This window comes from Zalophus californianus, chromosome 17, assembly GCF_009762305.2.
Source record: "Zalophus californianus isolate mZalCal1 chromosome 17, mZalCal1.pri.v2, whole genome shotgun sequence".
Taxonomy (NCBI): Eukaryota; Metazoa; Chordata; class Mammalia; order Carnivora; family Otariidae; genus Zalophus; species Zalophus californianus.
The window spans coordinates 54,013,422-54,035,582 of record NC_045611.1 but is presented as its reverse complement, the minus strand read 5'-3'; the positions used below and the strand labels follow the sequence as shown (position 1 = coordinate 54,035,582).

General features: G+C 51.6%; 3 protein-coding genes and 3 non-coding genes across 18 annotated transcripts; 5 read left to right on the top strand and 1 right to left on the bottom strand.

Annotated features, from left to right (window-relative positions):
- Positions 1 to 4: 4 nt before the first annotated feature.
- Positions 5 to 8,927, bottom strand: LOC113935401. 5 transcript variants are annotated; one of them, XM_027617366.1, is made up of 5 exons: positions 8,850 to 8,927; positions 6,646 to 6,846; positions 1,336 to 1,482; positions 852 to 980; positions 5 to 665 (listed from the first exon to the last, which is right to left on the bottom strand). In XM_027617366.1, exons 1-5 carry the CDS (start codon positions 8,869 to 8,871, stop codon positions 469 to 471), a joined length of 696 nt encoding a protein of 231 aa, XP_027473167.1. In that variant the 5' UTR covers positions 8,872 to 8,927; the 3' UTR covers positions 5 to 468. The 5 variants fall into 5 exon arrangements, with proteins under 5 accessions (XP_027473167.1, XP_027473168.1, XP_027473169.1 ...); XM_027617367.1 differs by having other exon boundaries at positions 852 to 944; XM_027617368.1 differs by lacking the exon at positions 8,850 to 8,927 and adding an exon at positions 7,887 to 7,977.
- Positions 8,928 to 8,958: 31 nt separating this feature from the next.
- On the top strand, positions 8,959 to 13,803 carry LOC113935375. Its single transcript, XM_027617302.2, has 5 exons — positions 8,959 to 9,951; positions 10,401 to 10,678; positions 11,244 to 11,390; positions 13,166 to 13,297; positions 13,612 to 13,803. The coding sequence occupies exons 1-5, from the start codon at positions 9,158 to 9,160 to the stop codon at positions 13,677 to 13,679; spliced, it is 1,419 nt and encodes a 472-aa protein (XP_027473103.2). The 5' UTR covers positions 8,959 to 9,157; the 3' UTR covers positions 13,680 to 13,803.
- A 1,576-nt stretch (positions 13,804 to 15,379) lies between these two features.
- C17H19orf48 (chromosome 17 C19orf48 homolog) lies at positions 15,380 to 21,787 on the top strand. Of its 9 annotated transcripts, none has more exons than XM_035724870.1 (6): positions 15,380 to 15,395; positions 17,471 to 17,529; positions 17,708 to 17,746; positions 17,952 to 17,995; positions 19,632 to 19,675; positions 20,068 to 21,787. In XM_035724870.1, the coding sequence occupies exons 4-6, from the start codon at positions 17,982 to 17,984 to the stop codon at positions 20,994 to 20,996; spliced, it is 987 nt and encodes a 328-aa protein (XP_035580763.1). In that variant the 5' UTR covers positions 15,380 to 15,395; positions 17,471 to 17,529; positions 17,708 to 17,746; positions 17,952 to 17,981; the 3' UTR covers positions 20,997 to 21,787. The 9 variants fall into 9 exon arrangements, with proteins under 9 accessions (XP_035580763.1, XP_027473122.2, XP_027473120.2 ...); XM_027617318.2 differs by lacking the exon at positions 15,380 to 15,395 and adding an exon at positions 15,867 to 16,198; XM_027617324.2 differs by lacking the exon at positions 15,380 to 15,395 and adding an exon at positions 15,877 to 16,198 and having other exon boundaries at positions 20,112 to 21,787.
- On the top strand, positions 17,783 to 17,873 carry LOC113936789. The gene has a single exon (XR_003524364.1). It is a non-coding gene; the product is annotated as a small nucleolar RNA SNORD88 (small nucleolar RNA).
- Positions 19,448 to 19,541, top strand: LOC113936788. Its single transcript, XR_003524363.1, has one exon. It is a non-coding gene; the product is annotated as a small nucleolar RNA SNORD88 (small nucleolar RNA).
- LOC113936787 lies at positions 19,911 to 20,001 on the top strand. The gene has a single exon (XR_003524362.1). It is a non-coding gene; the product is annotated as a small nucleolar RNA SNORD88 (small nucleolar RNA).
- Positions 21,788 to 22,161: the final 374 nt, after the last annotated feature.

Here is a 22,161-nt window from a genome sequence, read left to right as displayed (position 1 = left end):
GCGCCCACGTTTTATTGTGTCGGAAACGTCAGTAAGGGGGGGCGGGTAGGCAATGTTATCACAAGCCACGCCTTTCGGGGGAGAGGCTGGCTCCCCAGAACCGCGTAGCTACATCAAATGCTGGGCAGTTAAGTGTCCCGCCGGGGGCGTGACTGGATATCCAGGGGCGGGACTCGCCCTCGGAAGGGGAGGAGTTCCCACGTTGGAGTGCAACTTCGGGGCGTGGCCTGAGAGGGCTAGCTTACGGAAAAGGAGGGGGCGGTGTCGCACTGTAGGGGTGGGAGCAGGATGAGGATTCAGTGCGCGGGAACAGAGCTGCAAAGGGTAACCCTAGCTCGAGGGGTGGGGCATGTTCTTTGGGAGTGGGGCCTCGAAGGGAGGGCTAATCTCGGGCTCGTGGCCGCGATGAAGGGGACGGGCCCGGTATCTGACTGCGGTCACTGGTCAGTATCCTGAGAAGCTCGGGCGCTACTGCTTCGAGAGGCTTGAGGGGGTGAGTGCATTGGGCAGGTCCACGGTGTGCTTCTGGTCCGCGGCGGACTGTTCTTGGGACATGCGTCTCGTGGTGTTCTGCTGCGAGGCCCACCGACGATAGCTCACCCGCCGCTCTTTAAAGGACGTCCTTTTGCTCCACATGCCCACGTGGTTTAAGTAGCTCAGCGCTCCTGCGGGCGGGAGGGCTAGTGGGCGGTTGAACTCCGAGCCCCGCCCTGGGCCCCGCCCCATCCCCCGAGGGCTCCTCCCCTCGGGTCCGCCCCTATCCGGCCCCAGGCCCTGCCTCCAGTTTTCCCCGGGCTCCGCCCCCTGCCCTACCGAGGCACCGCCCCTTCCTCCTGAGGCCCCGCCCTCACCGGACCACAGCATCAAGGCACCGGCAGCCCAGCACAGGTAGGTGGTCACCAGGTAGGATACCTGTGGCCTCGGGCGCAACGTCTCGCAGTTGACTACAAAGAGTGTCAGACTGAGAACAATCAGGAGGCCTGCACTGGGGTGGGGCCAGAGATGGACACAAGGCTGGACAGGGACCCCAGGACCCCCCAGAAAGAGAGGAGAGACAGACAGCCTCTCCTCTCTCACTCTCCGTGACAAGCCATTGTGTGCGCGCGCGCACACACACACACATACACTCCTGTGACAGACAGAAAGATACCCGGACAGAAGTGTAAAGAAAGAGAGGGGAAACAGGAAGGAGAGAGAGATACCCCCTACAGTCACCCCGACTGCGAAAGATAAAGTAGCATGGAGATGCACACAGAAAGAGTGGGGCAGAGACCCCAACTGACATTCAAAGACAGACCCAGCAGATAGCACCTCTTACCCCAAGCCGACCCTTACCAATGCTGAAGCTGAGAGAACTGAAGACAAGGTCGATCTTAGTTAGGCGTCGGAAGACTGGCCGGAAGGAGAGGCCCATGGTGGGGAGGAGGACGAGACACAGGGTCAGGGCCAGCATCATGAAGCCCATGCTCATATGGATGAGAACTAGGGGCAGAAGAGGAAATGCTCCAGAGTCATCCCCAGACACTCTCCAAGGTCACCCTCCAATCTCATCCCACTGACATCCCCATGAGCAGCCCCATGGACACCCCCAAAGTTTGGCAACACACATCCTCAACTTCACCCCCACGCCCATCACCTAAGTTCCTTCCTAGAAACCCCAAAATGACTCTCACTCTCACCAAGTCACCCCAGGCACCTGTAAAGTCAAAATCATCCCCGATTATACCCTCAAGTTTGTCCCAAATCACCCCCCACCTACCCCAAAGTCAACCCCAGAATGCTCATAATCAACTCCACCCATACAGATGACCCCTGAGTCACCCCCACTCACATCCTCAAAGTCACCCCACAGAATCATCTCAACCATTTCTAGAGTCATCCCCACAGACACCTCCAAAGTCATCCCACTCATACTCCCAAAAGGCATCCCACAGCAACTCACATTAATACCCTCAGTATCACACCCAGACACTCCCAATAGCACCCTCAAAGTTATCCAAGACGCTTTAGTCACCCATAGTCTCCAAAATCGCCCTACTGCTGCTAAAGTCTCTCCCATTCACATCCCAAGGTCTCCCAGTTATCGCATTTACACTCCCAGAACCTCTCGAATATCACCTCCATTCACATCCCAGAGCCCCCCATAGACATTCTCCAAATCCCCCACCTTGACCCCCAGAGCATACACAGATACGTACACACAAGAAAAACTTCCAAATACCCTAAAACCACATAATCCCACTCAGGTTGAGTTGCTATTTATCCAATATATGTTTCAAAACAACAAGAATTTTGGCCCCTTCTGAGAATTACATCTCCTTTTAGCCCTTCCCTACCTTGCCTACTTTTGAACAGTGCAAGATGGCTTCAGCCAAATAAGCTAAGACTCCATCTACTTTGTTTCCGACAAACTGCATATCTCTAACACATAACCAGAAAGTAAAACTTGGTCATATATACAGAATAGCAACAGTCCTCTGGGGCTCAATCACAAAATCCTGGTTGAGAACTTATGACATGCTTTGCCTTCTGGGGCCACAAAAATAGTCATGCCTCTGGCTGAAACAATCACAGTGCTCCGTACCACAGGCCATGGTGATTGGCCCAAAGATGGGCACATGACCAAAGCCAACTAATCAAGCTCTGCTCTGGACTTCTCTCTCTCTCTCTCTCTTTTAGATTTTATTTATTTATTTGAGAGAGAGAGAAAGAGCACAAGCAGGGGGAGTGGCAGGCAGAGGGAGAAGCAGGCTCCCTGCAGAGCAAGGACCCTGGGATCATGACCTGAGCCAAAGGCAGATGCTTAACCAACTGAGCCACCCAGGCATCCCCTGGGACTTTTTCTAACTGAAGCTGTCAAGAGCGCTCTTTCCTCTAGTCAAGAGGATTATGAGCCTGGGGCTGCCTGAGCCTTGGACCCAGTCTCATGAGGGCAGGAGATCTGATAGAGTAAAACTAAGAAAGAAAAGCAGACAAGGGGACAGGAGAGAGAGTTGAGATGACATTCAAGTCCCTGGCTCTTGTCATCCCAGAGACTGGAGTGCCTGTGGTTTGGTCAGAAGTAGACATTTGTGGTGTAAGCCTCAAGGTCCATTCCCTACTCTCAGCCCCAGTTATAAGCTAATCAATGCCTTGCATTGCTCTGGCTGCTATATTTGTTTTGGGGTACTCATGTGACCCAGTCACACAAGACTTTTGTAGGAACTTTTTGTGTTCTTTTTCCTGCCAGACTTGAGGCCACATTGTTAGTATTTCTGTCAGTTGTCTGTCTGTCTGCTCTCAGATCCATTCCCCACCCTTCCCCGTTCTGTACTGTAAGGACTACATTTCTGATCCTCCTTTGCTCATTGGCTTATCAGTATGTTTGGCTTATGGGCAGCACCAGCAGAAGACTGGCTCTGGAAGGAGAGGACAAGCCAGTGTATTTATTTCCCTCTCCCCAACCCCCACCTCAGCTGGTGTCTTTATTAGCAGTAGCTGCATTTTTTTTTTTTTTCTGTGATTCTAGTCACCTCTAAGCAAATCCCACCATGAGTCTATGCCTTCCAGATGGCTCCAGCTTCCAGGCTCTGGTAATACCACCACCTCCCTTTCTTCTGTCCCTATATTTACCCCCTCTGAAGCATCTAGAATGATTTCTTTTCCTAACTAGATCCTGACTTATCACTATGTGGAGCTTTGAGAATGAGGCCAATTTAAGTACCCAAGAAAGAGACAGATAGTAATGTCTGATGCTATCACTTGGACCCTTGAATTCAGCCATGCCTGAAAGCATTCCTGTTCCCACCCTTTTTCACTTAGGTGAGACCATAAATTCCTTCACTCGAGCTATTGCAAGTCAGAGTTTCTGTTACTTATGATCCCAAAGACGCCTGACTAATTCAAATCCTTTCTGTAAGTTGGCAAGGAGCACAGGATTTGATGCCGCCTGCATATCACACACTAAAATCACAGTCAAACCCTAATACACACACACACACACACACACAACCAGAATTGAATTTTCACCAAAAATCTAGAGGAAGAAGAACTCCCCAAAGCTGAGATGCAATTGGTAAAATCTCAGAGGCAAAGGTGGGGAAATTAGAACATAAAAATTCTAAGTTTCTACACCTTAAAAAAGGCCCTCATAACCTATATGTTATGTCTTTATGCCAACCATAAAGCATTGTACATTCTTAGCATTCAATAAATGATGATTTACTTTTAAAAAGAGAGCTGTCATACCACCTTGTGTGTTTTTTAAGTGATAAACATATACATTAAATAGAGAGACATACTTATATGTGGGGGTGTGTATGTATGTGTTTGTAGATAAACATAGCTATATTCTCATATGTGCAGAAAATAAGACAAGAAGAACACACAAGAGCTTAAATATGGCTTAGTAGCATCGGTTGCCCCCAGGAAGGGGAATGGGTGGGATGGTAGACAGAAATGCGAGAGAGACTCTTACACTTGTTAAAATGTTGAACTGTGTAAATATATTGCCTGTTCAAATAAAAGTAACTTAAATTTTAAAATAAAGAAAAACTTTAAAATCACCCAAAGTTAATGTGTTAGAGCAAAAGGAGAATGAAATGAACATTCACCACTCTTTTTTGTCTTCCCAGCACCTCTGAACACCAGTCCACATTTGGAGAATTTTCCCCAACATATGCATCCACACTTTCCAGGAAGAAAACCAGCCTCCCATAGAGTTAAGACCTCAGCACATGACAAGGTTCCACCAATAAAGAGCCACACTAGACTTGGAATCAGCAGCTAAGAGTGGGCATGGACTCTATTCTGATAGGTGTGGCCACAGCCACCTCCAGGGTCCCAGGGCAGCAGAGAAAGAGGTTCCCCAGTGGAGTCCAGGCCTGGAGAGACTGGGCTGCACAGAGCAAGCTGCAGTGTGCACGCCCAACCAGCCAGTCCTCCGGGGGCTCTTTGGGCATGGTCCTGATCACTTGGCGCCTGGAGCCCAGTTCTCTGGCCCTGCAGGGATTCTGCAAACTCCCCAACATCCTGTATAAATCTATTTTCTGCTTAAACTAGCTTTAATTGTTTTCTGTTGCTTGTCGTGAGAATCCTGACTTCTCTAGGGAGTGTATATCAAAGCCACCCAGCATCCATTCCCATTCTTCTGGCAACAACAGCTTGACTTTGTTCAGAGGAACTCTCTGCCCACCCTTGGTCCTTGTGCTTCTGACAGAAATGACCCCTCCATTGACTCGTAAGAAAAGTGTGTGATCCAGACCCAGCTAATCACAGCAAGACATCTCCCTGACCACGGCAACTGGGTGCAGAGAGGATAGAGAAATCCCAGGGAAGTAAATCTGATCCTATCAGAGCTAAAACTGAGATCTTTGCTTGAGGGCTACAGAAGACAACTTACTCTCTTTTCCCCCATGGTTGTTCACAGAAAGGACAGAATCTGGGTGCTGATGATGGGCCCCATTACCACCGCCTAGGCATAGCTTGCCTACAAGGAAGCCTTCACAGAGAGGTGGCAAGAGACAGATTCCCTAATGACACCCTTTAAGCGCCTGGATCCAGCAGTACCTGAACCTGGGATAGATCTATGCCTCTGTACTTTTCCATAACCTGAAACCATGTTTGTCTTACTTACACCAACTTGAGTTTGGGAGGTATACACAAAAGAGATATCTGAAATAAATAAATAAGATTAATACCACACAATGTTCTGGAAGTTTCATAAACTTATTTGAGATCTGAAACGAAGGTAGGTGCATTGGCTGAAAAAAAAATCCCTTATAATAATAATAGCTAAAGCTGGTGTAGTGCTTAATATGAGCCAGGCACTGTTTTAATTCCTCTACTTGTTTTAACTTGCTAATTCTTCAAACAATGCATGAATAGAGACCACTACACTACCATTTTAGAAATGAGGAAACTGAGCCGCAAAGAGGTCAAAGAAGGTGCCCAAGATCACCCAGTCAACAAGTGATTGAGCCAGGATCCAAACCCAGGCACTCTGACTCCAGGTTCTGGGTTGTCTCCTGTTGCAGTGTTCAAAATCACTGGAAACACACAGAGACCTACAAGGAAGCAAAATGTTTCTGAAGGAGCTGGAAATCATCTTTTTTTTAATTGTCTTAAAAAACAACAACAACACTGTTTTAAAAAATGAGGGAGAGGGGCCCCTGGGTGGCACAGTCAGTTGAACATCTGATTCTTGGTTTCAGGTCAGGTCAGGATCTCCAGGTCCTGAGATCAAGCCCCACCTCAGGCTCAGTGCAGAGTCTGCTTGGGACTCTCTCTGCCTCTCCCTCTGCCCCTCCCCCTGCACTCTCTCTCTCAAATAAATACATATATCTTTTTTTTTTTTTTTTTAAAGGGAGAGAGAGAATGAGGGCATCTTTAGCCATCTAATGATGAGGCAGATTGGTTTTCGGTCAATTGTAGTGCTCTGCCCATGCACCAGGACAGTCCTGTTTCCCTGTTTCCTCAAAAGCTATATGTAACTCCAGGAGACTCCTTCACAAGGCCTTCAGAGAATCTCCAGAGACCCTCCCGAGAATTCCAAACATTTTCCCCAAGAACATCCAAAAAGATTCCCCCAGAGATTCCTGCCCCTGATAGCCTCCTGAGATACCCCCTCCTTCGAGGATCCCATAGCCTGTCCAGGCTCCTACTGACCGGTGACTTGGCCCAGGCTGGCACACTTGTGCTTTCTGCAGTCTGTCCAGATGCCCAGGTAGCCAGTATAAAAGCCCTGCAAGTAGGCCAGACGTCCATCTGCCACGCTGAGCACCATCAGGGTTGCAAGGACGTTGAAGATGAGAGACCAGCCCCGCAGGATGAACTTGCGGTCCTCATCCCAGGAAGAGACCACGTCGGCTGGGAAAGAAGAGAGTTCTGGGGGCCAGGATCCACCTGCAACCCACTGCTGCATGCTAGTCTCCATTTCTGACCACGTCCACATCTCCACCCCCACCCAGATCTTGCCTTTTACCCCATTTTCAATCCCCTTCCTCCAGCCATCTCCCCACCCCCACCCGAACCCCAATACCCACCTCTGCCCCATCTCTGATTCCAAACTCATCCTCATTCTCATCTCTAACCATAATGCCCACCTCAGCCCCCATCCACAACCCCATTCGAAGCCCAAACCTACTTGTTTTGTCTCCAACCCCATCCTCCAGTTCCTGTTCCCCAAACCCCAGCTCCATCACTGCTCTCAACTTCATCCCCTTATCTAGACCCCTGTCACAAATCCCAATCCAGGACACACACAGCTACAACGCAGCCTCCAAAGAGTGTTCACGAGGCTGAGACCCATGGTATCGCCTACACCCTACATTCACCAAGCCCCTGTGATCCTGCCAACCTTCCCAACCTGCAGGGACTCCTGTCCCCGCTCCCTTGCTCGCTCACCTTCAGCCGCACTAGACTTCACAGGGTCCCATTCACACTGAGAGCTTTCCTACCTCGGCACCTCCACACACAGTTCAGGCTGCTCCTTCTGCCTGGAACACTCTTCTTCCACCCATGCCCAGAATGCCCTAACCACCCTCCCGTGCCCCTCCTTCCACATCTCCTTTCCTGAGCTGCCCGGCCCAGCCCAGCCTCAATTCTTGGGTGAGGTCACCCACCAAATGCTCCCACAGTGCGATGTGCAACTTGTCTTCACTGGTATCACACAGACTTGTGATTCCCCTTGTTTCACTACTTTTTTCCCCTACCAGTCTTCCCCAATGGACCTCCTGGAGGGTAGGGAACAAATCTCTTCTGGTTCCCACTGCACCCTCATCAGCTGGTATAGAGCTTTTGCTGTTTGTTCGATGAAAAGGGTCATGATTGAATGCAAGAATAAATGAACTGGTGGGGGCATCCATGGTATCTAAACAGAGTAATTCCTTCCTGTCCTTCTGTGGCACCTCTCAATGTGGATTTCAGAAGTTGGATATACGGGTCTTGGACTTGGGAAGGAGCTCGGGGGGATGGACAAAGTTACTTGGAGCGTCAAAATCAACATCTGCGAAGTGTAAAAAAATCCAACAGGTTTTGATTACAATGGGTTCTATGTGCTTTTATGTTATTAACCCACTTCATCCTTAAGACAACCCTCTAAAGTGTCATTATCTCCTTGGACAAATGAGGAAGCTAAGGTGCAGAGGAGTTGGATATTCATGTAATTAAAGACATAAAAGTTTGTGGATTTTTCTTTTTACTTTCTTTCTTTCTTTTTTTCCCCCAAAAGGTTACCACAAAAGCCAAAAGGAGGGATGGGGGAAAGGCAAGTTTGAAATATCTCCACTCCTGACTGGAAAGGCTGCAAACACTTGGAGTACCTGCATTCCCACTGACCTCTTTTGAGCCCTTCTCAAGCTGTGGCTGTTCTGCCTCCCCTCCCAAGCCCAGACTGCAGGTCTCTGAGGCAGTGAATGGGTCCAACCTTCTCTCGGTCCCCAAGGCCTCAGGAGAAAGTAAAGAAAGACAGAGACAGAGGAGAAAGAGAGCAAGGAGAGACACCGAACTTAAAAAGGGAATACAAGGAGGAAATTAATTCAGGGAAGGCCCTGGGAGTGGGGCATGGTAGGGGCAGGTAGGAGGAGGGGCTTACAAATTCAGATCTCAAGCCCTCCAGAAACTGTAAGAACTGACCTCAGAGATGCTGGTGCCCTAGTGCTGGCTCAGCCCTGCCCAGCCCTGACCCTACTCTAGCCCCTCTCTGATTCTGCTCTGTCTGGTCACTCCCCCCAACTGCCACCCCACCCCTACCCAGTCCTGACATCTCTCAGATCCATCCATGACCTCTTCTTGACCCAATCCTGACCTTGCTCATACCCTACATGGAGCCCACCCTGACCCAACCTCAGCCCAGCCCCCATGTCACTCACACAGGGTAGAGTATGAATCCATGGCCAACTTCCTAACCTCCTGGAATCTCTCCAACTGTCATGGAACCTCCTCCCTGCCCCCAGCTGCAGGCCAGACTGAAGCCCTGAGGCCTGCCCCTGGACAGCAGGAGAGACCAGAGAACACAGAAGAAGGGTCAGAGAGATCCAAACCACAAAGAACAGAGCCTAAACCTGGGAAAGAGACCAAGAAACTCCTAGGTGGCCATGAAGGTGCCTGGAAGGAGGGGCTAAAGCAGTTGGCAGGCTGTTTAGTTCATCTGGGAACTGGTCTTGCCCTGCATTTCCACATGTCCCAGAGGCCTCAACCTTACCACAAGAGCACCCAGCCAGATGTCCTTCCAGCAGCTCCCGGTAATACCCAAAAGGAGACCCCAAGCTCTCCGTCCATTCTCCACAGTCACCGGGTCAGCACCCAAGAACCCCTGCCCACTCTCCATAATCGCCAAGTCAGCACCCAAGAACCCCTGCCCACTCTCCACAATCGCCGGGTCAGCATCCAAGAACCCCTGCCTACTATCCACAATCGCCGTGTCAGCATCCAAGAATCTCCACTAGTCAACAGTCGCTGGGGCAGTATCCAAGACACACTGTCCATTATCAACAGTCGCCGGGTCAGTACTGAGAACACACCAGCCGCTGTTAGCAGTCGCCGGGTCAGTATCCAAGATGCACCATCAGTTACCTACAGTCGCTGTTTCAATACCCAAGATGTTCCACCCATTTTCCAAACTCGCTACTTCAGCATTCACAATTCTCTGTTAATTACTCACAACTCCCTGACCAATATAGAGTCAGTTACCTACAGCAGCAGTCCAGCCAGTAGCAATAACCATGGGACAACAAGCTGGAGTCCCTGCTCAAGTATTCAAGGCCTCACATTGCCAATCCAGGCCAAAGTCGATGCCCTCCCTTCAATTACTCACAGCCCCACGGCCAGTATCAAAAGCGTCGATTCAATCATCTGGACCTCTCAGGAGAGTTTCAGAGGCTCTGTGGACAGCGCCCAATTCAACAAAAGTACTCTAGACAACAATATCCAGAGCATACAGTCAAGCAGATCCAATGAGATCCATTCTGGCGGGTGAGAGGCAGGGGTCCAGGCAGTGGGCCAGGTTCTGGGCTAGAATTCTGGGGGAGGGGCAGCACTCAAAGGTCAGGGACCAGACCTAAAACCAATATACTGGAGGCTGGAGGTTGGACCCAGGTGTGGCAGGAAGCTCAATCTGAAGGTTGGCTCTGGGTGGTGCTTGGCATAAAGGCTGGATCTGGGATTGATTCAACCTAGGAATGGAATGTAGGGGTGGCAGGGTCTGGAAGCTAGATCTGGAGGCAAGGGAGCCTAGAGGCTGAATGTGGGTGAGCAGGTTCTAGAGGCAGGACCTGGGGGATACAGGGAATGGAGGATTGGACATAGAGACAAGAAAGTCTGAAGGCTAGACTGGATGGGACAGGTCTGGCAGATGGACCTGGGGTGGCTGAGCTGGGTGGCTGGACTCAGTGCTGACACTGGTGGTGGGCAATCTGCCACAGGTTTCAGAACAAGGGTAGATACAGCCATTCACAGCTGCCCATGGGCTGGCGGCTGCTGCATGGAGCCAAGAAGATCAGCCGCCAGCTGAGCCTGGCACTGAGCCTGGTTGGCATGATGATCATCGCTCTCATCTCTCTGGGCCAGCCCTGGATCCACTTCCAGGTGCCACTCAGACCTCCTGGGCACCCTGATGGCTCCTTGACCATCCCCATCAACACCATCCTCTTTGTGCGGTGCCCTGACGTCTCCTGCCTACATGAGTACGACCAGAATGCTTGTAAGGCCTGCTCTATACTCACCATTCCTGGGACTCATCTCTCCTCTTTGTCCCAGGGACCCTTCTTTGCCTTCCCTGGGAGGGTCCTCACTGCCCCAGGTTAGTCTTCCCTTCTCTTGATAGTTCTCACTACCCCCCAGATAGTCATCCCTTCCCCCAGATGATCCTCACTGCCTCAGAACCATCCTCAGTGCCCTATGCTCTTCTTCACCTCCATGATGCCCAACCTCACAGTCCCCATAACCCTAGGATCTTACACATTATCCTGAGGCTTTTTCACCCCAGGGAACCTGCCCTCATAACACAGACCTGGTTCCTCAATGCTCATCCCACCTCTCCCTGCCCAATAACCTGTTCTCATTGACCCAGAGGTGTTCCCTCCATGCTAAAGGCATCTGCCTTAATATCCCTTCTCTAGAGCCCAATTTCAATTTTCTTAAAATGAGGATGAAGAATCTGCAAGGGAGAGGGTTCATGAATACTCCCGACCTCACTGGGGACCCTCTCCCCCATGCTCAGGGCCCAAGTGCCTCTTTTACTGTTCCTGGTTTTCTTCCTTCCCCAGATTTGTTGGACTTTGCCTGGGCCTTTCTCCTCCTCGCCAGCATCGCCAGCTTCTGCCTCTGCATTTTACTCATAAACATCATCTTCTTCACCAGCTCCAACGTGCCCTTGCTGGACTTCTCCAACGTCATCTTCAGCATCCTGGCAGGCATGGCACTGAGATTTTTCCCTCAGGAACCGAGGCGAGAAGTACCTTGCCTAGCGCCCACCATAATACCCAATCCCCTCCCCCACCACATTCCAATCCCATCCCCAACCTCACTTTCATCACCAATCCCAATCCTATGTCCCTCCAAATCTCCAATCCATCCCCATAAAAAATATGAACTTCCAACACAACCCCATCTCTGGCCCCGATAGCAGCTTCCACTTTGCCTCCCATCTCTATCACCAACAAATCTCAAACTCACCCATTACCCCCTTGGGGATGCCCATCCCCATCCCAAACTGCATTCCAATTCTATCTACTTTTCGGTCTCCAAACCATCCCCATTACCATCTCCAACCCCTTTCCAAATCTCAACACCCAATTCAACCCCATACCTAACCCTCCTCAACACTCATTCCAAACTCAACCCAACCCTGTTACCTGTGAACCTCATTTCAAACTCCACCACAACCCACCCCCAACCCCATCCTCCATCCTTATCACTTAAACTTCAACCTCTACCCAATTACCCATTTCCAGTTCCAACCCCATCCCAAATCCTGTCTCCCCACCACCACCTTCTCTGTGATTGTGTTCAAGCTACTTAGTCTTTCTGAGCCACAGTTTTCTCATCCGTAGGATGGAGATAAAATCTCCCACCACATGGAGGTGTAGTGAGGATTGAATTAGAAAATATTGGTACTTGGTGGTAGCTATTTAACTTTGCCCAAGTCCTTACCACTTACCATGACAATCCTCCCACCTGACCCAAATAACTCAAAGTTGATACTCTGATTAGAATAGTCTAGTTGAAAAAGAAGAAAGAAGGGGGGGGGAGGAGGAGGAGAAGGGTCTAGTTTTCCATTTGCATGCCAAATGCACTTTTTAGAAAAGGAGGTGGGGCAGTACTTTAATTTGGAAATGAAGGATATTATGTTCCTGTCATTTGTAGTAATTGACCACAACTTTTATTTGTATCAGGAAAACATTCTTGGAGAGTGATAGCAAAGCCAAGCATAGGAAACACTCAACTTCCTGTTTCCTTGTGTGCAAAAAGTATTTATTCAATTTGTCTGGTAGCTCTTCCCAATTGTTGAAATATAAGGTACAAAGGGTAGAAAACACCTCAGTTTTATGTCATCTAATATAAGACATTTTTCTACAAAAAAAAAACAAAACATTTCTGCCCATTCCTTTTAATTAAATGGAAAACACCTCCTATATTATCTTTCAATACATAAATTTAAAAATCACCCAGGACTTCACTACCCAAAATTTTAAAAGTTGAAATATCCAGAATGAGTGGGTTTCTTGTTCCCTTCTTCAGAGAAGCCCAAAATTAAAGACCCAATACAATGATAAGAATCAAGCTCAATTCTGGGCTCACTGTGTGTCAGGAAATGTGCCAATCTCAACAACTCCTCATGATAGCCCAAGGTGATGACTTTTATGATTCCATGCACTTTACAGAGGAGGGAAACGAGGCTCAGAGAGATGGAGTGGTTGCCCTAAGGTGGGAGGGAGAGCTCTGGTCTGTTGGCCCCAAAGCCTATGGTTTTAGACACCACCAGGGCCTGGTTAAAGACTAAGACTTGTGCTTCCAATGTGCTCTACCATGACATTGGGAAGGCACTTCCTTTCCCACCTGTGCACAGAGGTACAGGGAGGCAACAGAAAGAGCGAGAATACTGAGCAAGGGGTAGGCAGCCACACAACTATGGGCAGGGGTCTGCACACACCTGATGCTCAGCTTCCCAACACCTGTACTCGTGCAGGGACCAGCATCATCTTGGGTATCCTGTTCTACCTGATGCAGGCCAGTGGGTACCTGCAGGAAGGCATGACCTACAGGCTGGGGCGCAGCTTCTACCTGGCATGGATCGGCGTCTTTCTCTTCCTGATGACTGGTCTGGGCTTGGGTGGGGTTTGGTGTGGGCATGGGTTTTCAGGACGACAGACAGGGACTGAGTGGGATAGAGTTTGGGCTGGGGATGGGTTGTGGACAGGGCTAGATAAAACGGGACAGCGGTGGGAAACAAGATTGGGGAGATGAGGGTGGGGATGGGTGGGCATAGGGCTGGATGTGGGGACGGGGTCGGGTTAGGGTTTGGAAATGGATTGCAGACAGGGTAGGGGTGTGATTGGGCTTGGGGAGGGAATTGGGATCAGGGGTGAGCTGTGAACTCTGCTTCTCACCCCCTCTGCTCTCTTCCTTCTCCAGGTTTCTTTTCCTATCTGAACTACATGAATTTCTGGTCCACCCTGGCGCTCCAGGCCATCTGGACTTAGGACATGGGAATGACTCCAACACTCCAGGCCTGTTCCCATGGCTCCCTGCCAAGTACCTGACAACCCTGCTCTCTAGTTGAGAGTCTTGCCCTTTTCAGTCCCCTCTGAATACCCCCGCTCGGATTAATAATTAGTATATTTAAATAATCTGTATTTTTTTGTCCAGAATATTCTCTTAGCTCAGTACGTTGTTAAGGGTTCTGTGGAAATGCCATCTCTCCGTGGGCCCATCCCTTGGGCCCTCTGGGGTAGAGGGATAGGTAAGGGAAGGAACTCAGGAGAAAGAGATGAAAGGCACAAGGTCAACAAAGGAACTGAGCCAGCGGTTCCTGGCATACATACAGATGGTACCAATCAATATTTGTTGAGTAGCTGAGTCTCTCCAGGCCCTCAAGCCTTTATCTTTTACTTTCATGACCCCCAGTAACGTGCCCCTTCTGAGGCAAATTCTCCCTGCACCTACACTTCGCCTCCTGCCTTTACCAGCAAACCTTATCACCACTTCCTCTTCTCCCCTAACCGTCCCCCAACACAGGGCTGTTCTTTTCAAAAATTATCCGTTTATTTCTCTACCTATCTTTAAGGCTGTTCGGTGTAGCGTATTTTTGCTATCAGAGTCATTTGCTGAGCAGGGCAGGTACAAATTTTATCTTATTGCCTGGGTCCCCCTGCAGGGTCTCCACCTGGGGGTCCCCTCTATCTCCCTCTCACACAGTGGTCAAGCTGGAAGGGGTTGAGTCTAGGCTCTGCCACTTATTGGCTCTGTTGAACCATCAGGTCTGTTTCCTCATCTGTAAAATGGGGGTAATAATAGTACTTCAACCTAGATGGAGTTTAACGTAACACCTAGTCCATAGTTTGTGCTCTTTAAGGGTTGCTAAAATAATCCTGCCCCTTCTCTACCACAAAAGGTTCTCAAATTTCTTCATCTTTAATGAAAATTGAGCTGCAACTATGTGGCAGACACTGGATCGATAGCAGTGATCAAACTAGATACAAATCCTTGTTTTTATCGCTTGACATTTTGGCAGAGGGGCAAAAATATATGCCCACAAATAAAGAGGTATGTTAGGGATACGTGCTATGAGGAAAAATAAAGGAGGGGAAGAGAGATGGGTCTGGGAAGGAGTGGGGGGCTCCCTGCCAAGGTGACATCTGAGCAGACACATGACTGAAGAGAGGGGAGCCAGGGGGAGAGATTGGGGGACAGGATTCCTGGCAGCGGGAACAGCAAGTGCAAAGGTCCTGAGGTACAAATGTCCTTCCTTGGCAGGTTCCAAGAAGACTAGAGCAGCCTGAGCAAGGGAGAGGGGGGCAGGGGCAGAGGGGGAACAGCGGCCAGGTCACTCTGGGCTTTGTGGGCCACAGTGAGGGCTTTGCTTTTCTCTGAGTGAGGCAAAAGCCAGTGAAGGAAATGTCTCATTTTCTTTTAACAGAAGGGTATAGGTCTCTTACTTCAGACCATAAGCTTCATGGGAGGCATCTCCTCACTAGAAGTAAGAAAACAATCCAAATGGCAAGGGAGACCAGCTAAACAATGTGTGTTCCACTCACAGAAGGGACTACTTTGTCACTGTTTAAGGAATGAAGTCATTCTGTACGTACTGATGAAGGGGAAGACTATTTATGGGGCAAAGTGGAGTGGGGGAGCGGAGCATGCGTGTGTGTGTAGCCGTAAAGTAAAAAGTCTACACCACAGCGACAGTGGCGACTCTGGTGAGTGGGTTTGAAGTGAGGAAGTTTCATTTTTTATCTTTGAAAAAAAAAATGTTTACAATCATGTCAGTTGAAAGACACTCCTTAGAGCTCCGACCCTACCAAGAATCCAAGCCCCCAGGTCTTAGACCATCTAAGCTGGGAGCGGGGGGGGGGGGGGGGGGAGGGCAGGAGATCCAGCCCTCAGTCAGCCCAGAGGTCCTGGCCCCCAGCCCCCTCCTCCCTTAGATCCAGAAGTCCAGCCTTCCAGCCCCGGCGTCCAGCCACCGACCCCTCCTCTCGCTGCTCAGGACCAGCCTCTCATTCTGCGCCACGCGAGCACCGCCCCAGAACGTCCCCTGTCGATCTCCGCGCTGGCCCCGCCCCCCCCCTGCGCCGGGCCTCTGTCTGGGTCGGCCCCGCCTCTAGCCCCCACCGCTCCCGCCACTGCCGCGCTGGCAGTTCCAGTTGCCTCCGGGTCTGGCTCCGTCCTCATTTGGGGTCCTGCCCCTTCTCAGCCCGCCTTTGGTGCTGTCCTCAGAATAGCCTGACGCTCATGACAGGACAAGGGGGCCCGATATCCCACTACTCCTTTTACCCGACTCCAGGGACAACATCATATGGTCTGTTCAGGAAGATTTTAGCGAGAACAGGCATTATTCGCTTCCGCAAGCGCCAAAGTTGGGTTCCCGACCCCGGCGCGCGTGGTGGGGGCCTCGGGGCGGAGTCCGGGCGGGCGCGTGCGGCGCGGCCCTGCGAGCGGCGCGCACTATAAAGCGGGACTCGAGGCCGCCCGCGCACGCTTTGGAGAGAGTGAAGGACGGGTGAGTGTGTCGTGGGTTCTGGGCTGCATTGCGTTCGCGCGGCTGGGCATTGGGATCTGGGTCGCTCTTGTCATGAGGTGCCCCGGGGCTGCGGCGGGGCGGCCAGGTCGTCGCGTGGACGGCGTCAGGGGCCTTGTGAGACCCCAGCGTGCTCTCCGACGCGAGCCTGGGGTTCTCTGTGGGGCGGGCACCCTTTGGAAAAGGCGCTCAGGGTCGGGGGGACTCTTGCCGCCGGAACGAATGAGGGCTTCCAGAGCTAGCGCGCCTTTGCACCGCAGGCCGGCTGCGCCATCTCTGCTTCCCACGTCGCAGGGCTCCGCCATCTTGTCCATTTTTCTTGGGGGGCTGGGGGGAGGGGCTGTCTTTGAGGAGAGCGCGTGTGACACTGAGTTTTTCTTTCTGAGGTTTTCCACTCCCGTGCTAGCTACCCGTGTCTTCCTTAGGCAGTCGCTGTTGTTTTTTCGATTGCACGTGGCTGGCATTATGTACAACCTAGAACAAAGGTTACGGGGGGGCGGCAGGTAGAGGCAGGATCCCAGGGCTTTCTAAGGAATGAGGGGGAGCGGAGTCTCGAAATGAATTACTGGGTTGTTTCTGAGAACCACGTGGGTGTTCTTTTAGGAGAAACCAAATGGGGCCTTTGTTTACCCTCAGGAATCATTCTGACACGGTCCCTACAGATATCAGAGTTTTAGTGTTCATTCCATGCATCAGTTTTGTGGAACGTTACTTCTGGGCTAATTGGTCCTTGGGGTCGTGGACGTCCATCCGTTTCCTGATTGCCGAGGAGACCCAGCCCTGGGGCAGCTGGCTGATTTTCTTTCTCCCCACCACGACCCAGCAAAAATCCCCTCTAGCTGAGTTTCTTCGCCCTTCCAGCAGCCCCCTGGAAAATCTTTGATCCTCACGGTGGCCGTGTCAGGAGTGAGGATTTCATCACTGGCGCGCCCTCTGTCGCTGTGTCCGATGTAGTCCTTTCACTTGTTACCATTAAAATCCTCAAGTGTGCTGGGAACTCGACAGAAGTTTTAAGTTGTAACGTTTTGCCATGGTTGCTTTCTTTGTGCTTCCTGTTTTGAAGGCATGTTTTTAATTTCCTCGAAAATAGCTAACACTTTATTATATTTGTGGTTCCGAAGTCCTCTCCAAAATGTCTTCCTCAGCTGATTTGTTCCAAAATGGTGCAGTAAAGGCTCTCTGGTCATTGCATATGCTGCTTATGTCTTAGGGGTGTTTTTCCTAGACTAGCTCCCTCCTTTTATCTGCCAATAGGTTCTTCCAAGGGATGGATGTGTGTCCTAGCAGCTTTCACTGTTTCGGGTTACTAACAGGTATAGCCAATGCTGAAAATCTGTAAAACTGGGCAAGGGCTGATAGACGCTGGGGTTTCTCCGTGTAGTGGGTTTGAGGACAGTCCCCTGTGGACCTGTGACACTGGGGAGGTGGGGTATCAGTGATGTCTCCCATAGGGGGCTTTCATACCTTCCTGATGGGTTTTGTGTTTTGCAGTCTCTTAAAGTGCAGTTAATTTGGCCTCTGTTCCTGAAGGTGAGTGGCCTTGGGATCTGGTTGCATTGGGGACCAGGGCTCCCATGATGTCCAGCACTGGGCTCCGATCACCCCTGAAGATGCAGTGCCCCTCAGGACCTTTGACACCTGGGGATCTGAGAGGCCCTGGTTTTGAGGTCTCTGGATGCCCCTCCCCCAGACTGTTTTCTTCCTCCACCCTCACCATGTCCTTCCTGTGTTACAGGTGTATCTTCAAGCTGAGGGACCACGTACTATGACCCCATTTTGGTGAGAACCCTTGCTTCCACTCCCTGACCCACACGCTTCTTCCCCCCCCCCCATCTAAAATGCCTTCATTTGGGGTGACTTCACATCAGCTATCTCTGGTGTGCCAACGTTTGTGCTGGGGATGTACATGCAATTCCCTGTTCATTTATAGCAGTGGGAATGTAGCCAGAATGGGCCTGGGTCCAAATCCCGGCTCTGCTGTTCATGGGCTTGAAGAACTAGACAAGTGATTGGTCTGCTGAGCCTCAGTTTCTAAATCTGTAGAGTAGGCACATTAGGAGCATATGGGCCTGAATCCTCTGCACAGTTGGGGAAAGGGTGGGGGCAGCAGTGATGTTTCCCATCTTCAAAGGTAAGGGTTGAATTAGATGGAAAATACATAGATTGTGGAAGAAAAACATCTGTTTGGGTTTCAAGGAAAAGGACTAATCAGAAATCTAATTTCCAAAGTCAGCAGAAGAAAGAAACAAGCTGGCAACATTTATCACTGTTAATACTGAGGGTTTTATAGATTGCATACCTTGTACTTTTAAGCAGAGCTTAGCTTCCCAAGAATCCTGTATATATAAACTGATACAGTTATTAAAGTCACCCTTGATTTCCACAATAACCATTGTTTAAGGGGACCATTTATCTGGGGAATGTTGCCGAAGTGTTTCAAAGAACTAAATCAAAATGGGCATAGAGACCTGCTACCTGAAAAGAAACAAGTGTTCTCTGCTCTAGGACGCTTGTTTTCTGTTGGGAACAGAACTGCAAGTGTATTCTCTGGCGTCCTTGGAGGTTTCAGCTCTTGCTGACAGCACTTTAGGGAGGAGAAACTACTTTCCGTGATGAGTGAGCTCAGATTTCAGATCATGAGTGTCTTAGGACTGGTGCACTTCGCCTGGGGTTTCCCCCTGCAGAATTCTGACCGTTCATTGCTGCTGAGAGGGAATTTCTGGGAAAGTGGAGTGGGAAGTGTCCCATTTGTTCGGCAAGGACAGGTGAGGGGAGACGAGCAGAACTGGAGGCTTTGGGTGGTGCGTGGGGGGTGTGGAACAGACCTGAGGTGCGGGCAGAGCAGACATGGGGGTGTTTTCAGGAGGGCGCTCCTTGGATCTGAGCAGAGGAGGGAGGCCCCCTTCCCTTCAAGGGTCTGTCAGGCAAAACTCTTCCCGTTTTCCAGGAGGAGAAACAGCCCCGGTGTTGGGAGAGGGGGGTGCTAAAGTCAGTTGCTGCAGATCATACAAGTGACACCCATGGATGAGCCACAGTGAGGGGTGGTCAAGGGGAGATGAGGTTGGGGGGGTATGGCATCAAAAGGCACCTGATGGGGGCTTGCTCCTTGGCATCCCAATGGCCAGGTGTTGGTCATTTGTCCTACCTGGATGAGCTCTTGTCTGTCAGCCCCCTTAGGACTGGAGGCAGGTGGCTCTGGGACCTGAGTGAGGAGGTGGACAAGGGCACTGGGGGCCCCCATGATGCTCAGCACTGGGCTCTGACCTCCCTTGAGGACACAGTGCCCCCACCGGGACCTTTGACACCCGGGGGGTCTGAGGGGCCCCCCACTCTGGGGAGGGAGAGATGGAGGGCCATGGTTGCCCTGGGCCCCGCTGACCTGCTCTTAACCTCTCTGACCCATTCTGGTCTGCAGGTGGTTCCTCCAGGAGTTGAACAGCCCCGCCATCCCTGTGCTTGGTAAGAACAGAAGAGGGTCTCTCTTCTTGTTAATACCATAATGGTAATAAATTTGTCGTTTTATGGTAATAACATAAAAGCAAATCCTGAGCATTTACTTAGAGCTGGGCCTAGTGCTAAGCATTAGATTCACTTACTCTTCACAGTATCGCTGTGAAGTGGGGGGTGGCAACGGGAGGCGGTTATGAGAGAGGTTGCCCTGACGCTGTCAGGGCTTCTGAAGGGGCTGTGCTTGGGACCCCCATGATGTCCAGCACTGGGCTCTGACCTCCCCTGAGGACACAGTGCCCTCTGGGACCTTTGACACCCAGGGATCTGAGGGGTCCCACTCTGGGGAGGTCCTGGAGGGTGTGGCTATTTTCCCACCTGATGACCTCTGTCCTTCCCTGAAGCCCCTGAGCCAGCGCCCCTCTGGGCTTCCTACTGTTCCCTGCAGGGCACAGCTGTGACCATGGCCGAGAGAGCACTGGCGCCCACCCAGATAGGGCGGGGGGACCGTTACTACACATACACCGAGCTCCTGGCCATCTCTCGGCGCTTCAAGCAGAACCCCAATGAGCTCATGATCACCTGGATCCTGCGCGTCTATGACCAGGGTGGGCCGGCCCTGTCCCTGAATTCTGGAGAGCTAGCCCTGCTGGGCGACCTGACCAGCGATGCCATCTTCAACTACCGCTGTAAGACCCTGCGGGGCGGCTGCAAGGCCCTGCTCACCTGGCTGCTGCTGGCCTGGCGCCGGCGCTGGGAGTCCTTCCTGCACTTCGAGGCCACCGAGCTGCCCTTCCGCCCCTGGACCACCATGGAGGAGGGTATCCAGCTGGTGCGTGAGCTGGGCATGCTGGACTGGATCTACCGCGAGCCGCCCTCCCCTCCTGCAGGAGAGCAGGGGCCAAGGCCCGCGCCCGAGGACGTGCCCTTCACGCAGGGCCTCCAGCGGCGCCTGCTGACGGCCGCACCCTCTGAGCTGCGGCTCTCGCTCGTCAGCCTGCTGGTCAAGGGTATGACGGTGCTGGAGGCGGTGATGGAGATCCAGACCATCGCCGATGTGGGCCTGCTCTGGCGCCAGAGCCAGCCGGGCCGCGCCAAGCTCATGTTGGGGCCCAACCCGACGCGCAAGGACCTCATGGGCTGGCTGCTGAGCCACGGTGTGCCCAAGGAGCGGGTGGACAAGCAGCCCACCAAGGTCCTCCTTGAGCTGTACATCAAAGAGGCCAAGCGCAGCCGCAGCCACCCCACCTACGTGCTGGGGGAAGAGCAGCCCCCGCCTCCCCCCTACTCAGACCAGGCCTGTGGGGAGGAGCTGCCCGTGCGGCTCGACTAGGCCTCCTAGGCTTGTCCTTCTGGATGGTACTCGGTGGCGGAGGGAGGCTGGGTTCCCGGGGAGATGAAGTCAGAGCCGCTGTCTCCTGAGCACGCCCCCCACCCCCCGCGTGGACTGAGGGATGGCCCGCCTCCCGAGGGCAGGCTGCCCTGTTACTGTATTCGAGGTTCCCAGGAGAGAGGACTGTCCTGGCCCCCAGGCACCCCACACGTGTCACCAGCCAGTGGTGGAGGAAGGCGAGCCCGCCTATAGCCCTGGTTGCCTTGTTCCCCCCGGGGCACGACCTGTTCCTTCTGGTCTGTTACATTTCAGTCCGATGGGCACAGTGGGTAGGCACCCACCCCTCGGCCACACGGGCCCCCAAAGCACTACAGGCCAGGTGGGGAGACCCCACAGCCCATGATATGAAAGCACCTTGAAGTTTGTACGCTTTTTCTTAAGGTATTTTTTAAATGCAATGTTTTTACCTGATAATTTAAGTATATGCAACACTTTGGTTTTAGGGATGCTCCTTTCTCTTGGAATGGTTTTTCCCTTAAGACTTTTTTTTTTTTTTTTAAGTTTTATTATTATTGTTTTACAATTCCTTTCCATTTTAAAGTGGACTTCTGCTGTTTGCTCACCTGGAGCCAGTCCCATCTGATTTCTCTCGGTGGATGTGTGACCTCTGTCCAGTGTCTTACATCTGGATTAAAGGTGTTGGGGCCAAGAATCACAGCTTCGTGAGCACAGACAGCCACCCTGGCAGGCTGCGCTAGGCACATGGGACTCATTAAAATAACGTGAGCATTGCTGTGTGTGGACTGTGGTGTCTGCTTGGGGTTGTGGTGCGGTCCTGGTGTGAATCCAAAACCCTCCTGGGGTAAGGGTAAGGGTCATGCACCATGGCCCCAGGGAAGTCTCCCATCTCCTGGGGCCATCCTAGTATGCTGGGAAGGCTGGGCTCCTATTGGGGCCACTCAAAACAGGGTAGGGGAACCTGCTACAACTTTGGGTCTGAATCTCTAAGCAAGAAGATGCTTCTCCTCCCCGCCCCCCCCCCCCCCCCCCCGAAGTGCATGACACTTTCTGAGGCCCTGTGATGGCTCCATGCCTCCAGGGACAATGATGGGCAGGGTGGTGTGGAAGTTCTGAGAGCCCGGTCCCCAGCCAGGGATGGGCATGA

Bases quoted from the DNA above. Each gene is read 5' to 3' on its own strand.
- LOC113935375 (XM_027617302.2), top strand. From the start codon at position 9,158: ATGTCCCAGAGGCCTCAACCTTACCACAAGAGCACCCAGCCAGATGTC. The intron at 9,952-10,400 runs GTGAGAGGCAGG...AATCTGCCACAG, and splicing joins AATGAGATCCATTCTGGCGG to GTTTCAGAACAAGGGTAGAT. The intron at 11,391-13,165 runs GCATGGCACTGA...GTACTCGTGCAG, and splicing joins CATCTTCAGCATCCTGGCAG to GGACCAGCATCATCTTGGGT.
- C17H19orf48 (XM_035724870.1), top strand. The intron at 19,676-20,067 runs GTAAGAACAGAA...CCTTCCCTGAAG, and splicing joins CCCCGCCATCCCTGTGCTTG to CCCCTGAGCCAGCGCCCCTC.
- LOC113935401 (XM_027617366.1), bottom strand. From the start codon at position 8,871: ATGGATTCATACTCTACCCTGT. The intron at 981-1,335 runs GTAAGGGTCGGC...ACCCCAGTGCAG, and splicing joins TTCTCTCAGCTTCAGCATTG to GCCTCCTGATTGTTCTCAGT. The intron at 666-851 runs GTGAGGGCGGGG...TCCCGCCCGCAG, and splicing joins TGCCTTGATGCTGTGGTCCG to GAGCGCTGAGCTACTTAAAC.